This window comes from Lethenteron reissneri, chromosome 16 (assembly GCF_015708825.2).
Source record: "Lethenteron reissneri isolate LAM-NWPU_2019-01 chromosome 16, ASM1570882v1, whole genome shotgun sequence".
Classification (NCBI taxonomy): domain Eukaryota; kingdom Metazoa; phylum Chordata; class Hyperoartia; order Petromyzontiformes; family Petromyzontidae; genus Lethenteron; species Lethenteron reissneri.
Genome location: NC_083794.1, coordinates 13,431,420 through 13,446,944, shown reverse-complemented (window position 1 = coordinate 13,446,944; position 15,525 = coordinate 13,431,420). Strand labels below are relative to the sequence as shown.

At 46.6% G+C, this 15,525-nt stretch overlaps 1 protein-coding gene across 1 annotated transcript; it reads right to left on the bottom strand.

Moving 5' to 3' along the window:
* Window positions 1-4,675: 4,675 nt before the first annotated feature.
* LOC133342819 (uncharacterized) lies at window positions 4,676-14,761 on the bottom strand. The gene is made up of 7 exons (XM_061552119.1): window positions 14,653-14,761; window positions 13,381-13,761; window positions 12,299-12,345; window positions 10,728-10,887; window positions 8,277-8,369; window positions 7,989-8,047; window positions 4,676-4,796 (listed from the first exon to the last, which is right to left on the bottom strand). The coding sequence occupies exons 1-7, from the start codon at window positions 14,717-14,719 to the stop codon at window positions 4,734-4,736; spliced, it is 870 nt and encodes a 289-aa protein (XP_061408103.1). The 5' UTR covers window positions 14,720-14,761; the 3' UTR covers window positions 4,676-4,733.
* Between the last annotated feature and the right edge of the window lie 764 nt (window positions 14,762-15,525).

Sequence of the window (15,525 nt, the reverse complement as noted above, 5' to 3'; positions counted from 1 at the left end):
TTTGATACAATATTCTGAATTGTGCATACGTGCCATTTCGAAAGCATGGCTTCCTGGACGAAGCCAATGGTTCCACGCGTGCACGTAACTTGGCACCATCCCCACCATAACGTGGATGACAAGGTCGATTTTTTTTTGGTATGTGACTTCAGTCCCTGTTTGTGAGCCACCGTCTCTTAATTAATCATAGCCCAGTGCACTTCATTGCAAGGCCCGCGGGCCAATACACAAAAACACTCATTGCAGGTGGTGTGGCGGCCCTCACACTGATGTCTTGTGGGTGAAAGTGGCCCACTCCCTCTGAAAATGAGTGAAGAACACTCTCATAGTCCATCGTCACTGCCATTGTCCAACATTCTCCCGCAGACGCTCATTCACTCGTCCGTGCATTGCCGATGTCAGCCCCAGCAGGAGGCGCGGTTTTGAGTGGCTGCTGCTGCTGGTGGTGATGATGGAAAATTACAGCTTCATATTTTGGGATTCTTGGGATTCAGTTCCAGTGAAGTCGTTCGTGGGTAGGCGAAATGTTTTTTGCTTGCACGCTCTGACGACCAGGCTGGAAATCCAGCTCATGTCGTTTTAAACCAGGTTATCTCTTTCAAAATAGAAGTCTGGTCTGAACGGGCTCCCACCTGGTTACACAAATAGCTGGATTTCTGTATCACAGCTCCATGGTCTACAGTTTTGTGTTAAGTCACCAGTGGTTCGCCCTATACGTTCGTTTATGACCGCGTCATAGGAAGGTGGAATTTCCACAAATGTCGAGCAACTCTCCCACACTGGTTTGAGATGGAAGCGATGTTGTTTTTGTGTCTTATTGCTTTGAGTTTACAAGACTTTAATGTCTGGGTGACTTCGACTGGAAAGCACGTGCTGGAAAACGGTCACGTGGCGTGGTTGACACGGGGCCCCAGTGCGAGGAATGAAATGGAGACGCTTCCCTGTCCAATTTCCTCCCCCCAACCCTCCCTTCTTCATAGCCTGGCTCCTGAGTTCGTGCCGGCCTGTGGACCCCGATGTTTAGTTAGTTTGTCCTTCCCCTGCACCTCTGATGAGCACGGTTGGCTAAGTACGGTGCGAAAGAAGCCCAACATACTTGAACTCGCCGGCACATTGTATAGGGACGCCACCGCTTCCTCCCGTCTGGATGATCTTTAAAAAAAGAAAGAGTTTTCATAGCTCATCGGATTTCTCCAGTCTAGATAAAGATGATGTCTCCACTTTAATTTGTTCAACGCCATGACCATGGCGTTGAACAGACAATTTGCGATTGCACGGTCAAAGAGTGTGATGAGATGAGTTGATGAGGATGATGACGATGATGCGTGTAATAAACGACAATGAGAGTGGCAATGAGTGTTGAATGATGAGCGAGTGCGATGGATGGGTTGGGGAAGTTGGAAATGGGCATGACGGTGCTCGTGATGGGGAATGGAGGGGACAGGGGAGTAGGGGGGCGGCTAAACAAGGGATGCGAAGTGAGTTTTAAGGGAAGAACGAAAACGATTTCAGTGCCGCTCGTTGTTTGACATCTGTGTCTGGTAGAGTCGTCCTCAGGTACAGACAATCATCTTTCATGTTGGTAGGTGCTCGAGAACGGAACGTGTCCCAACAGTCGGAAGGGCCGTCCATAAATGATGTCACGTGATTTTGGACGATTTTTGACCCCCCCCCCCCTCGTCACACGGCGTCACAAAAAGTCAGACCCCCCCTCAAATGTGACGTCACAAAGCTCTGCCCCCCCCCCCAAAAGTAAACATGCTTTAAATCGCTTTAAACTATTGTCATTGTAGTGCGTATTTAATGTGGCGATGCACTCTGATGTTATAAGAGAAAACATTTATTAAAAAGTATATTTCATTAAGTAGAACGTCTCTATTTATTTAAAGTTGCGCATTTTGATGTGACGTCACATTTCTCAAACCCCCCCCCCCCCCCATCACAAATGTCTGACCCCCCGTAGGTGCGTGACGTCATTTATGGACGGCCCCTCAATGAGACTAAATCGTGGGATCTTTGTGAATAGCGCTGCGGTACTGCCGAAATAATGACGCAATGTTTTGTTGATAACAAATTATATTTAATTCTTCTTTGTTGAAATCGCACCGCAATATGTTTTCTGCTTCACCAATGTAGGTTTTTTAATGTATTCACTGAATAGCAAAGTTAAGGCTGTAGTGGAGAATGATCAATTCATAGACGCCTCATTAAGTTAAAAAAAACTACGGAGACATTCCAATATAAAGAAAAAATTGTATTCAAAGCCTCTACATATCTCCCACCTATCTCAGTGCACATGTTACATAGTTTCACACTTTCCCGACAATGTGTCCAACAACACCGATCTGATTTACTCACTCGACATTCCATGATGCGTAGGCGTCGGTCATTAATATCTCACGTTTTTTTCACGTCCACACACACATGAGCCTTTGATGTAACCACACAAGACAAAGCCCAAGGGGTCGTCTAACGCGAACAAAGGGCCCGTGCAATTGTTGCGCCCCAGCCAATCCAACATGAGACCAGGGTAATTAGCGACATTCGACTAAATCACCAAGAATGGGCCCGATCTCGTCAGATATTGGCAGCTAAACGGGGTTGAGAAATTGGTTCGTGCGTGGGCAGGGGCGATCAACATGCACACGTTTGTTGCATCGGGCTACGGTGCCGCATGGTGGGTGTTCAGAGGGTAGTGCAGTCAACGTTGTCGCACGACAGTGAAATGCTTCGGTGTCTGTACTTCTCGCATTCGCCAAACCGTACTGACCAGTGTGGTGAAGTGTGATCGAATAACACCCAACGACGCACACGGGAAGGTCCTCGTTTGGCAGTGGATTGGCACATGTACGCTGTACGTGTATATATACATGGTTCTCCGTTACGTAATTATGTATGGTCACACGCCACCCGCTTGTCGTTTTTGTTCTAATAAAACCCATCTTCCCTTCTTTAACCAGCACTGTTTCATAGGCCATGTTCCCACTTTCGCGAAATTGCAAGTGTTGAGTGTGGTAATAGCCACGGTTACCAATACCGTGTTACGTCGCTGTAGTCTCGTGGCATTAAGCAATACACTTCCCGTGCCAACCGCAAGGACCCCTCCGTGTAGCCCGCAAGGACTGCTTGAGAAAGTTGGTGTTGGAGAGAAATCCAACAATGAGCCCGGAACGACACTTGAGCCGAAAAGGTGGCCAGCCCCACGCTTGGCCACCATGCTTAACAACTACCCCGACGCTCCTTGAGGCTGAGTCGATCTAGGGGAGGCTCGGCACCAGTCCACGTGTCACTCGACATTCACGTCAGCAGTAACCTGGGAATCGAAAGTTGCTGGGTTTGCAGCGCGGTGCGCGAACCACTGCGCCACCACTCCCCATTAGTTGGCCAAGCGCACACAGACACCCGCAGTGTTCACACGTTCAGAGGCAGACGAAGCAACATACGTAATTCCCTATTTACTCTGGGGTTAAGTCTCACTTAATTGGCGAAGTTTTGAAAAAACGTCGTTCTAATCGAGTGCGTCAATAGAACCAAACATGCTCCGGGTGGGCGTGACACAGAGAGCACAGTTTTGAACGTGCAATCTTGCCACGATTTCAAGTATAAATGTTGATGACACGTATCACGTGAGCCTGCACGCCACACGCACAAACACGCGGTGCCGCGGCTGGGATGAGACGAACAACACAGCTCGTTGTTTGCCAGTGATTAGATGTGGAGTTTTGACAGTGAGCCGTACACAACGCGGTTTTTTTTAAATTTCAGGGCGCACGTTAGTAGCTCTAGATTGTTTTTATCTCGGCTTAAAACAAAACAACACAACATCCACAGTAATGCCTCTCATGCAGAAGTCCACAGAACACATAAAAAAAGTATGAGTCGATTCGATATCTAAAATACTGAAATGTGTCCATAATAAAGGCTTTTTTGGGGTTAGTTCGCGTTATTTATAAATGTGTCGTAACCCTCCACCACCCGACAAGGTTAATCAGTAAAAAACGTGACACATTTTAACTGATTAGCCGTGTCGGGTGGTGGAGGGTTGCGACACATTTATAAATAACGCGATCTAACACAAAACAACCTTTATTATGAATAATATTGGTCGCGAAAGCCTATCGTGTTAAACTGAAATGTGTAATGACCGAAAAATGACCCCAAGCCACATGCAGCCTAACGGCTATTTCAACATAAACAACAGTCTCTGATTGGAGGAAACAGCCCTCCACGGTGATTGGTCGGGAGGCAGACTTTAAAGGGATTGGAGACTAAGGGGGTTGAACGGGAAAACAAAAAGGATCCGTTCAAGGGAAAGGACGGGGATTGGCTAGAGGTAAAAACAAGGACGAGAAGGTTCGAGAAAGGGGGGCAGCGGGAGATATAAGGGGGGAGAGCACGATGAGTGGGATACAAGCTGGAAGACGAGCACCAAGCCTCGGGTCCCTTAATGTAGAAGTCTTCAAATGAAAGTGGCTCTTCATCTAACTTGTCGTTGAGTCGTTACAAATGTTTACAATTACACCCAGGGCAGTCCATGGTGGGGGGGGGGGGCAAACTCCACCGTGTGGGCCCCCCGCTGCCTTCAAACTAAACCTGAAGTATTACATTTGTTATTGTGACATCGAAGCGCGCCGCCCCCCCCCCCCCCCAGCCAAAACACGCGGGGCCCAGGGCGGTCACCCCGATCCGCCGCACCCTCGGGGCCGGCTCTGATCACATTACATGCACGCGAGTCACGCCAGGTTGGCCATGTCTTCATATATGCACTGGTCCGCGGTGTTCTCAACAGCAGGGGTCTGTGAACAACAAGGTAGCTGTCGTTTAACGTAGGAATATATATAGCGTGTACTAGCTTTACTACCCAGCTTCGCCCGGAACTTGGATTCTTGTCTTGGATTAATACACGGCCTAGGCCAGGGGTCGGCAACCTACGGCTCCGGAGCCGCATGCGGCTCTTTACGGGCTGCTTCTTGACGATATGTACGTATGTACAGTATGTACTCAGATGCATTGCGGCTCTTGAAATACTGAATTTTGTACCGAATTGGAAAGAAATGGCTCTTCTTGTTATTTTGGTTGCCGACCCCTGGCCTAGGCGGAGGGTTGGGGGGGGGGGTGCGTGACGTCAGCAGGCACACTGCGTGACGCTGCCGCATGCGGGTGACATCACAGATGTGACGTCACCGCTCACTTGCTGTGCAAAATATATCCATTATTGCCCCCCCCCTCCCAAAAAATACAAAAGTCTATTCTTAGACTTTTGGCATTGTGTACAGTCTGGAAGCTACCCACATGCCAAATTTCAAGTTTGTTGCATGTCGGGAAGTATGCTAAACATTTCGAACAGACACACATATTCACAAATTTCCCTTTTATATATATAGATATCTCTGCACGCATGCTATGCAACGGTGTGTACCTGTGGGCTAACCAAACATAGGTGGCCCTGTTACATCGTCATGGCATTAGTTGTCATTGGAGGTCAACCGCCAACCAAAAAAATGCGTAGTTCTGAGCAGCCTTTGGTGAAGTATGGTCAAAACCAACCCCCGTGACTGACACAGTATGGGCTGGCATTCAACTCGCAGTGTATTCGACAAAGAGGCTGCAAATAATGATTTATTAGTACATACTGCTATCAACATTTATAAGTAACACGGGTGTTGTACGAGGGGCGTGTTTTTTAAATAAATTTTTTAAATTTCTTTACACGCTTTTACTGAACTTTGTCTGTTGTTGTTGTCGTATCCTCAAATCTTGTAACTCAATTTTAACCCACTTCCCATTGTGGTATCGACTGCAAACTTGGTATACTTATGTCATACTGATGACAATACTATATTATATCATAAAAATGCAAAAATATATTTTTAAACATTATTTTTGATATGTTATGTTTCGCCTTGGGTCTAATTGTCCACGCTCAACTGACGTTGGCTGTAATTGGCCACGGCCCCTTACGTTATGGCAAGCCTCGGGGCCACTTCCTGGAGTCGTGGAGTTCTGCCATTACTAGTAGGGTACATTTCATTAAAGCATGTGTTTTAAAAAGTTTTTATTTATATTACTTATTCCATAGAGTTCACTTATCCGTGGTCTGGTACATGGGGTAGTAAATATTGGGTGCGAGTCCAATTGCCTGTCTGTGGGATGAGACTTGCGACGATTGTAAAGGTATCTTAGACCCTGACAGCGAACGTAAGAATCAAGAAAATTTAATACGTAACTGCCGTTGAACCATTTGTTGAAATACATCAATCGGTGTTCAGGGAGTAAACAAATGATGAAGAGTGATCACAGAAGGAAGGGTATGTTATGTTTTGCACGTTAGCCAGACGTTGTCGTGATGCTAATTGTGACAATTGCACTGCCGTGTAATAAATAAGTGTGACGCATTGTCCATAATTCACCTGGAGCTCGCCACATGTTGCACGTTACACAACTATACAAAGGGATTCCCCTGGGGGGTAAAGCAATTATTGCCAGCGCAGCACTTTGTGCCACAGCCAGTGTGTCATTACATATTTACCGTAACGGCGATGACGGGACTTCTAATAAGTCACAGGACTGTAGGAGAATATTTATGGTATTTATTTCATTTTTGTGTGTGTGTGTGCATATACGTATAATGCACTGCCCTCTACGCAGAATACCATTACATACACGAGCACGTGAAGTTACAATTGCGTTTTCATTTTGGCCATGAAATTCAAAGTCGCGATGTGTAATGAATGGAGAGTTAATTTAAATTGTTACACACGGGCGATCGCGTGCAGCCGGTCGCCCGGCTTATTTACCAAAGGGAGATCCGTTGCCTGAGCACAGCAGCAACAACAAAAAACAAAGACGCGAGACATCAATGTTTCAGAGAACGAGCGCAGCAGGGCGCTTCAGGAATATTGCACAGCTAACGAAAGAAGTATTTAACGGTCTCAAACGAGACTGAATCAAATGCACCGCAGATTTGTGCTTTGAAATTTTGGCAGGTGGCCAGAATGGGGCGGAGTGATTTTAAACGATGATTCTCGGGAGATTATGAAACAGATGCTCACTCGGGCATCAGCCACGTATGTTGAACTTTTTTCGCACCGTACGTAGCCAACCGTGCTGATCGGGGGGTGCGGGGTAAGGACAACAAACCTAAACACACCTAAAAGCAGTTCTAAATAAAGGAGTTTTCAATCTATATATAAAAGTGAGTGGCTCCTAATTGCTTCCTAATATCGGAAGGAAGAGCGTTCCAGACGGCCGCAGAAGCGCATCTGAACGCGCACGATGCGGTAACCACCGTCTTTGTCCGATGGCTCAGCCATAAGCCGCTGGGAGGATGAACAGAGTTCGCAAGCAATAGTTAAACTCCATCTCTCTGGAGCAATATATTGTGGTCGTATCTTCCAGCCGGCCTTGTAAAATCCGATTCCTAGTGGTTCCAGTGCCCAGTCAATTTCCAAACATTTACCAATCTTCTGCATCAGTGTCTTGCAATGTAGCAGCAGTTAGAGGCCATATAAATTCAAATTGTATTGTCTTGTTAAATAAATACTCAAACTTGGGCGCCAAGTCAATATCATGGGACTTTTAAATTGCTCCTTAAGTAAGTTCGCAATGACCAGTTTGGTGAAGTATGGTCAATAACCCCTATGCCCCAGAAAGTGAGGAGAAGACCTCATCCAGCAGTGGATTGTATTGTAAATGTAACTAAACTGTAAATCGGGTGATGGTACACAGCTCACATCTGTCGATTTATAAATCCGGAAGCCTGGACTATAAGGAGGAATGGAATGAGCAACGTTTTGCCGTCAAGCTAATTTGTAATTTAAATCCACAGTTAGTTCGTGCAATTGTGACAAGGAGCCCTCTAACACGCAACATCTTTGAAAGCGTGGCAGGGGTCGAAGAGGAGATGGCCGTATCCATGAAGGCCCTTACGCCTTTAAATTGTCGATTTTTTTTTAGAAAAGCCCGTGATATAAAAGGGATGTACTCACGTGTGTTGGTATGATCTTCCGCATGCTCTCGTAATGCTTCACGGTGTGGTCGACCGGAGCTGAAACGTGCAACACAATCGACGGATAACGACGACGCTCCCGCTAATAATGATGATGATGCTGCTGCTTAGTTCGCAAATTTATAAATGTGCACAGTGCAACAAGGCAGCAAAACGACTGGTCGGTTTAAAGCCTCGCATTAAGCGCCGTTTTAACGCTTTTTGAACAACAAACCCCCCCCCCCATTTTAGTTCGAGGTGTTTGGTGCAGAATAAACGTCGTGAACACCTGCGCAGGTGACGCGAGCGTTGTACACACAGGAGTGGTCCTCAGGCAGGCGGGGAGGAGCCGTCTCGATGTTTTCCACGCTCTTCGCGAAATCTGGCAAGAGACACAGAAGAAGAGTTCTGAATGAACACACCACTGATGCGAGGGAGCGTTTAGGGTGTTCCACATATGTACGAATCAGGTAAGAAGACTAAACAGTAGTTGGGTGACTATGGGACCCTTTTACCGCAAGCATGTGCGGTTAATTCAGACTTTATTCCTTGGTGTCCATTTGGTGTTTAAACATCTTAACGTCTCCTTTATTATTGCCAGAAAGGATAAAGCCTTTTCTGTTTCCGTCAGTAACGGAGTGATGGTTGGGATATTGTAAATGAAAGGCTGCTGTGGTGTAAATGGTTATGACTCAGGGTGTAGCGATGTGTGAGTTCATTGATTGATGAATTATTGATTGACACGATACTTATATTGAAGTCAACGTGCAAGGATCTCTACTATTTTTAATTTGTTATGAGTTCACGTGCCACATCCATGCAACTAAACAATCTTCAATACCTACTCTTGACTCGAATCGCAGACAGTATGAGAATCACAGTTACGACTTTAAGTTAACATTTTTGAAAGATTAAAATTCTACATCTTAAATGGGTATTTTTTTATATATTAAAAAAAATTGTTATGCATTCTGAAATATATTTAAGTGTTTATTATGATAGCGCTAAGTTAATACATATCTCGTGTGTGCTATCTGGTTCGTCTGGGTGAGCTATGTCCTTTGCCCCATGAGATATATTTAAGTGACCTCTTTGTTTCACACTGGAGGGAGCACGAACTTGCCACACCACTCATCCACTTCGCCACTGCAATGTCACAAGACAAAACTGGCATCTACCCAAACATCACGTGATGCAGTGTGTGCAGTCAGTGGTGACCAAGCTGAGACCAGTAAATCACAAAACCTGTGAGCCCCGTTTAATCAAAAGGTAGCGTCCTTGATTTCAACCCAGGATGTCAAGTTCAAGTTCATTTATTTGGTAAAGCCCTGTGAGCCATTCGGCTCTTGAATCGGGTGCAACCGCAACAAACAAAAAACTAAAACATGAACAAGAAAACATCTTAAAATTACTATGTGACTATGTGCAAACAGAAAATCCAAGAAAAGACAGCAAAATATTGCAGAAAAAGCACCGCACACCAACACTGTGTGCAAAAATCCCAGTGGGATGCAAGTCAAACAACAACAACAACCACAAGACAACTTAGATTAAGGCCATCAGTCTAACTCCATACTACAACAAACAAACATGTCAATGGTGTCAGCTGAGCACTTTGACCCTCTGACCTCTTCGCCACCTGGACACTTCATCTCTACTTTGAGCTTGGTGCCCATGCTCGCTGGACTGTCAATTAGGCACGCATCAACAACAAGTGGTTAATTCCAGGCAATAACATTTCGCTGCTAAATTGGCAAGTGTAAGGACAGGATCACACTGGATTTTTTTGTTCGACTTGAGTTCAATGACTACTTACATTACATGAAACGTATCCGTACCTCCGCCGTGGAACTGAACTTACAGGTAGGGGCTCATTGGTGGGTGACGATTGCTTCAGAGCACTTTACTCCGCCCGAATCACGGTTGGCTGCCGAATTCTGCTAAAGTTTACTTAGATTTCAACCGAGCAATTGCTGTGGCGGCGTTCACTTCACACGCCCCCGGCATCACTGAAGTGAGGCTTAAGTGGCCATTAGGTTAAAGTGATCCATTGTGATCCCTCCTTTAGGCTATTGGACTTTTCCGTTAAGTTGGGTTTGGTACGGCAAGAATTTGACAAAATGGAAGCCACTACCCCCTGGATATGGTAACGCTCACATGAATCTCATGGCGCAGTAATTTTTAGTTTGTTGTTGGTCGGCGATGCGGCAATGGACTCATCTCGACGAGCTGTACACGATGCACCACTACGGTGCGTACGAGCGTTCAGGGTTTCACACAATCGTCCTCGCTGCGTTTCGACATCGTGGAGTAGCACCGATTTCGGATTGATTGGTACCCCAGTCGCAGAGTTAAATACACCCCTGGAAAAAATAGTGTCCCAGAAATAAAATATTTATTTGCCTCGGCCAGTTTGTATTATTTGGTACCCCGGGGTACCGCCATAAGGATCACATGCATGCGTGCCTTAGTTTCTCACAGAATATTTTCTTTGGGGCAAACCCAACCCCTATAATTGTATTTGTCCAGAGCACAGCCCCGGACAGCTCCAGCGGGCGATATGAATGCGCCACCAGGCACCGGCGACGAAGTGAGGTCCCCAATCCAGCCGCGCAATTCGCGGCTCATCCCACTGGGCTCGTCGGCTTTGTTGTGTTGGCTCATCGCACTGGGCTCGTCGATTTTTTTGTGTTGGCTCATGCGCGGGGCCGCCGTCACTGCGCCCACACGCCACACAAACCTGGGTCCAGCAGCGCGGCCCCATTCGCAAGAAGACGTCTTCGCAGGGCGCGTGTGGCTGCCACCAGCAGCACGGTCAGGGAGGCCAGCAGCAAGCCAGTCGGCACGACAACCCATCTCAAGGAGCCGCCTGAATTTGGGCCCGTGGACGGGGTTACGACCTGCGGTGGGTGATGCAGGGACAGGTAGGACAGGAGAAAACCCTGCGTTCAAGGGATGTGGCCATCGTTGCAAGCAAGAGGATAAAAGAGGGCCTAATGCCAAAAGCGTCGTGTTATTGTTTTTATTAAGGTTAGCTGTTGCTTCACTCGTGGGTGGTTTATCCGGATTGCACATTGACCATGCATACAAGTTTATATCCTGCATTGGATCATCCCACCCTCAACCAGTATATATCAAGGACTGTTTTCTTAGAATTTCTCTCACTTGAAACATCAATCGTGCTGTGACGGTTCCCCCTTAAGACGGAAGCTTGTGTTGCCTCCGAAACGTCGTGATTTTTATTTTATTTTTATTTTACTTTTTTTACTTTAAATTTTTTACCTACGTGACTTTACCAAAAAAAACCTAAGAATATGAATCCTTGCAATCACGAAAGCTTCAAATCTAGAATGTACTTAGGGGCTTCATTTCTGATGTACTATTTTCCAGGGTACTCAAGCACCATCCCCCCCTCCCCCGGATCCCGTTCTCTCGCCACGACAGCCAAGCACTGGACAGCTCAGGTTGAACTTGAACCGGTCACGTTGTTTTTACGAGTTGCTCCTCACTCGTCGAGGGTCAGTGACTCAGGGCCCAAAGGCACCGCGATGAAAAAAACATTGTCGGCAAGAAAAGCGATCGCTTCAAGAAGCGATAAAAGCAGACGGCGCATCCAATTGTCTTCAGCCCACACTCCGCGCAGGGAAACAATGCAGTACAGATATCAGAATGAGACTCTTTATTGAGACTGCAGGAGGAATCTGTTGAGCTATGATGCTTTTTTTACAGGTGTCCAGTATGGGCGGGTCATATGTCATATTTTTTTTCTCAGCCTAACGGAGGCACATGTAGCAGCATTATCCGCGTTTTGGTTCCATTCAGATCACCCTCCCCTCCCATGACCCTGGATAAGTGAGTCGACTCGATGATTAGCATCATCATTCTCTTAGGTTTTTTCGGTAAAGTCACGTAGGTAAAACTAAATAATAAAATAATAGAAATAATATTAAAATTAAAATAATAGAAATAATATTATTACTATTATATTTATTATTTCTTTTTACCTACGTGACTTTACCGAAAAAACCTAAAAGTCGGAATCCTTACAGTCACGAAAGCTTCAAATCTAGCATCATCATTATTTACATTCGATCTTTTTCGTTGTAAAGCTGTGCTGATGATGAAGAGGGAAAGCTATTTTTTAAGAATTGTTTTGGACAATTATTTTTATTGAGAAAATGTGTAGAATTCTCACGAGATAATCCATATTCATCCTGGAGAAATCCGATGAGCTATAAAGATTTTTTTTCACAGATGTCCGGTAGGGGCGGCTCAGAAAGTTACAACAACAAACAGTACAAAAACAAATACCTTTACAGTGGACGTTACAGCTGCACTTGTTACGAGTAATGGGAAACCTGTTCAGTGGAAAAATAACAACACAAAATCAGCTCTTGGTGCAATGCAAAGGGGTGGATAAGTGTCGCAGTGGATAGCTTCCTGCACTATGAACCCGAATAAGGCTTGAGCTTGCTTGAATCCCAGCCACGGCTAACATCAGTGGCAAGTGATATCTGAAGTAGTCCTGGGCCCTTCCCCATTCACCAACCCACATTGTCGAGTGTGGTGAGGGTCTGATGAACCAAATCAATGAGCGACACGGTGTGGAGAGGATTTCACCCAGCACTGGGCTGACAAAATAGCTACGCACGACGCATGATGCCAATGCGGCGCCGTAAAACACAATCTGAATGTATGCAGTTCTCTTTAGAATGGCACTGCATCTCTAAAGGTCATGGCGTGAGCAGGTTTAAACAACTGTAGAAGCGAAAGCTTTCAGTCTGCGTGTTCACATCGTCCGCACCTGAGTCGGGAAAAACACATACATGAGGCCACACTGTCTCGTACGTGTGTGTGTGTGTTGAACATCTTTTGCTCCATACGGAGCCACCCGTGGCAATCTGCTGCTTTGCCACTGAACTCTCACAATAAACAATAGGACTGAAGACATTTCATTTCGTGCTCGAGCTTTTCAAGCAAATCCATTGTTATGCAAAAAGCGGATTTATGTTTGTAAAAGGATGAGTTTCATATTTATATATTTTTTTAAACATATATTTTGTGATTTTTAGATTATCAAGGACAAATTCAGATTATTATTTTTTTACGATGATCAGATCATTTACATCATATAATAATGTAACGGTATCTTTGTGCGCACAAAGGCGACGTCACTGATGCCACGTTACCCCACTTCTGTCGGTAAAAGCGTGAAAGATTCGTAACATTCGGAATTGCTTCACGTAAACCTCATACTTTTGGATAAATCCGAAACAACAACAAAAATATCAATCCGGATAAAATTTTTTGCGAAATTCCATATCTAGTAGGACGCCCGATTTTCAGATGAAACCAAAACTGGGCACCGCGTCCGCGAAGTTGCTACCACCCACCTTGCCATATAACCTCCAGCAGCACGCTGCTCACGCTCCTCGAGCCGTTCTCCCACGTCAGGCTGCACGTGAACACGCCCTGGTCAGAAGGGCACACCTGGACGATCCCCAGAGTGAACTCGTCGTCCTGACGCCCATAGGGAGAACCACGCTGTCGCCTTAAAGCGAGGCGCCGCTGGAACATGCGCAGGGCGTCGATGTTGTATCTCGCGTTGAAAGTGCCGTGCGAGAAACTGCCCTCCGCCAGCTGCAGCGGTGCCCGGTGGTTGTTTCCCGTCCACTCCCAGTGGACCGTCGGCTGTTTGGGGCTGACGTGTGAGACAGTGGGGCATTGCAGGGACACGTTCTGGCCCACGGGCACGGTCATGTTGTTGTGGGCGTCTGTGTGTGCGGAGCGCGGGGGCACAGCGAGCATGAGGATGTAACGTTGAATTAAAATAAACGACAGACTAAAACTATATTTTTTTTATTTTAGCAGGTATGGCCCACTCATCAATGTAGCTCTTTGTGCAAAAGCGACCTGTCCGTCGCAAATGATAGTTCAACGAAGTGGCTTATCAAACGTGGAAATATAAAGCAGTTAAACACTCTCAACGCATGATGTTTATTATAAATGCGGAGGGGAAAACCAGGGGAACCCGGAGAAAAATCCAAGCGACCACGGGGGGAGAGAGAGGGAGAGACACGCAAACTCCAAATATACAGCAGCAGGCGTCACGGTGGGGAACGAGGCCCTCCTGGGGTGAACGTCGCACCACCGTACGGAGATGTTAACTGAACTGAACAGCGAAATAAAAACGTGTTGACGAGCTTTCCTGAATGCACTCGTTTGGCAGCACGATGTGTGTACAAAATCGGCCAAGGATTATTTTAGTTGCCGAGCAATGAGGTGACAGCCTCGTTCGATGGGATGTCTCCTCACTCTCAATCTCGATTTACATACTCTACACATCTCGTGTGCACTTAGCATAGAACGCAGCTAAAGTGCCGTAAATGTCAGCACGATTGGCATCTTCTCTTACAGATGACAATGCAGTCCACACACACATAGACATATCCATTATCTCGTAATTACAAACAGGCCATGTCACCATCGCATTCACTGACGCGCATTATTATGTACGTATAATGAACTTATTTCGCACCGTATGTAGCCGTGATAATCGGAGGTGCGGGGGAAGGACAACAAACTAAACAGCGGATTTCCTTTCCAAGACAGAACATCTGGGTCGTCTTTTTTCTGCCTCCCCCTCCCGATCCATCACAACTCACCCAATGCTGACAGGACGATGAGCTGGGCCCAAAGCGGCACCACGACGCACTTACAAAATCCGTGCATGGTTCCTCTTCGGGGCAGGAGGGCGCAGTAGCGACCCTCTTGTTCTCTTCTCTCTCTCTCTCTCTGCTGCGCCTTGTGGCTGACGTTGATTAACCCCCCCGCCCCCCGTGCGCCGTGAGTCGTTTTCGACTTCCCGGTCACGGTGAGTCTGAAGTTGCGGTACAGCGGCAGAAGTTGCGATCTTATCCCGGCCTTGTGGGAATTTGCGAGGAGGATGTCCTTCTTCGCTTCTTCGCTTCTTTTCTCTCTCTCTCTCTCTCTCGTCTTAATTGTGACCGCGCCACGTGAATTGTGCACGAGTGGCACTCGACCACCTGCATTGGCACTTTTGAAAGGTTTTGTTCCGGTGAATGAACCACTTGACAGCCGAGGTGCTGCAGTGTGGCTCGCTCCTGCACGTGGGCAGATCTCGTTGTTTCATCTCAGTGCTGGGTAACCCCCCCCCCTTGCTCAACGGACGCCGTGTCAACTGTACCTCCGATTCGCACGGTCGGCTACGTACGGTGCGAAAGAAGTTCAACACACTGTGCTGTGCGTACGAATCCTGTTGCGTTTCGCAATTGTGTCCGACTCACAATTCGTTTTTTTTGTTGTCCAGCGGTTTATTGCACTGGCCAATTGATTATTTCCACGTTTATCGTGATCCAACCTTTGGAGCCTCCTTTATGAAATTAATTCTACCGCTGCAAATTTCCCACGTTTCACTCCCGTGGCTTGCTTTCATCAGTCGGTACCCACACGGCGACTTGCATGGTTCTGCTGCACTGCCGTGAGTGGCGCGCACAGCGATGTCTTACAAGTGCGTA

What these genes read in the sequence shown, in the direction of transcription:
- LOC133342819 (XM_061552119.1), bottom strand. Translation starts at nt 14,719, where the DNA reads ATGCACGGATTTTGTAAGTGCGTCGTGGTGCCGCTTTGGGCCCAGCTC. An exon ending in CATCGTCCTGTCAGCATTGG is followed by an intron (nt 13,762 to 14,652) that starts GTGAGTTGTGAT and finishes CCGCACACACAG; the next exon opens with ACGCCCACAACAACATGACC. An exon ending in GGAAGATCATACCAACACAC is followed by an intron (nt 4,797 to 7,988) that starts GTGAGTACATCC and finishes TGTTGTTCACAG; the next exon opens with ACCCCTGCTGTTGAGAACAC.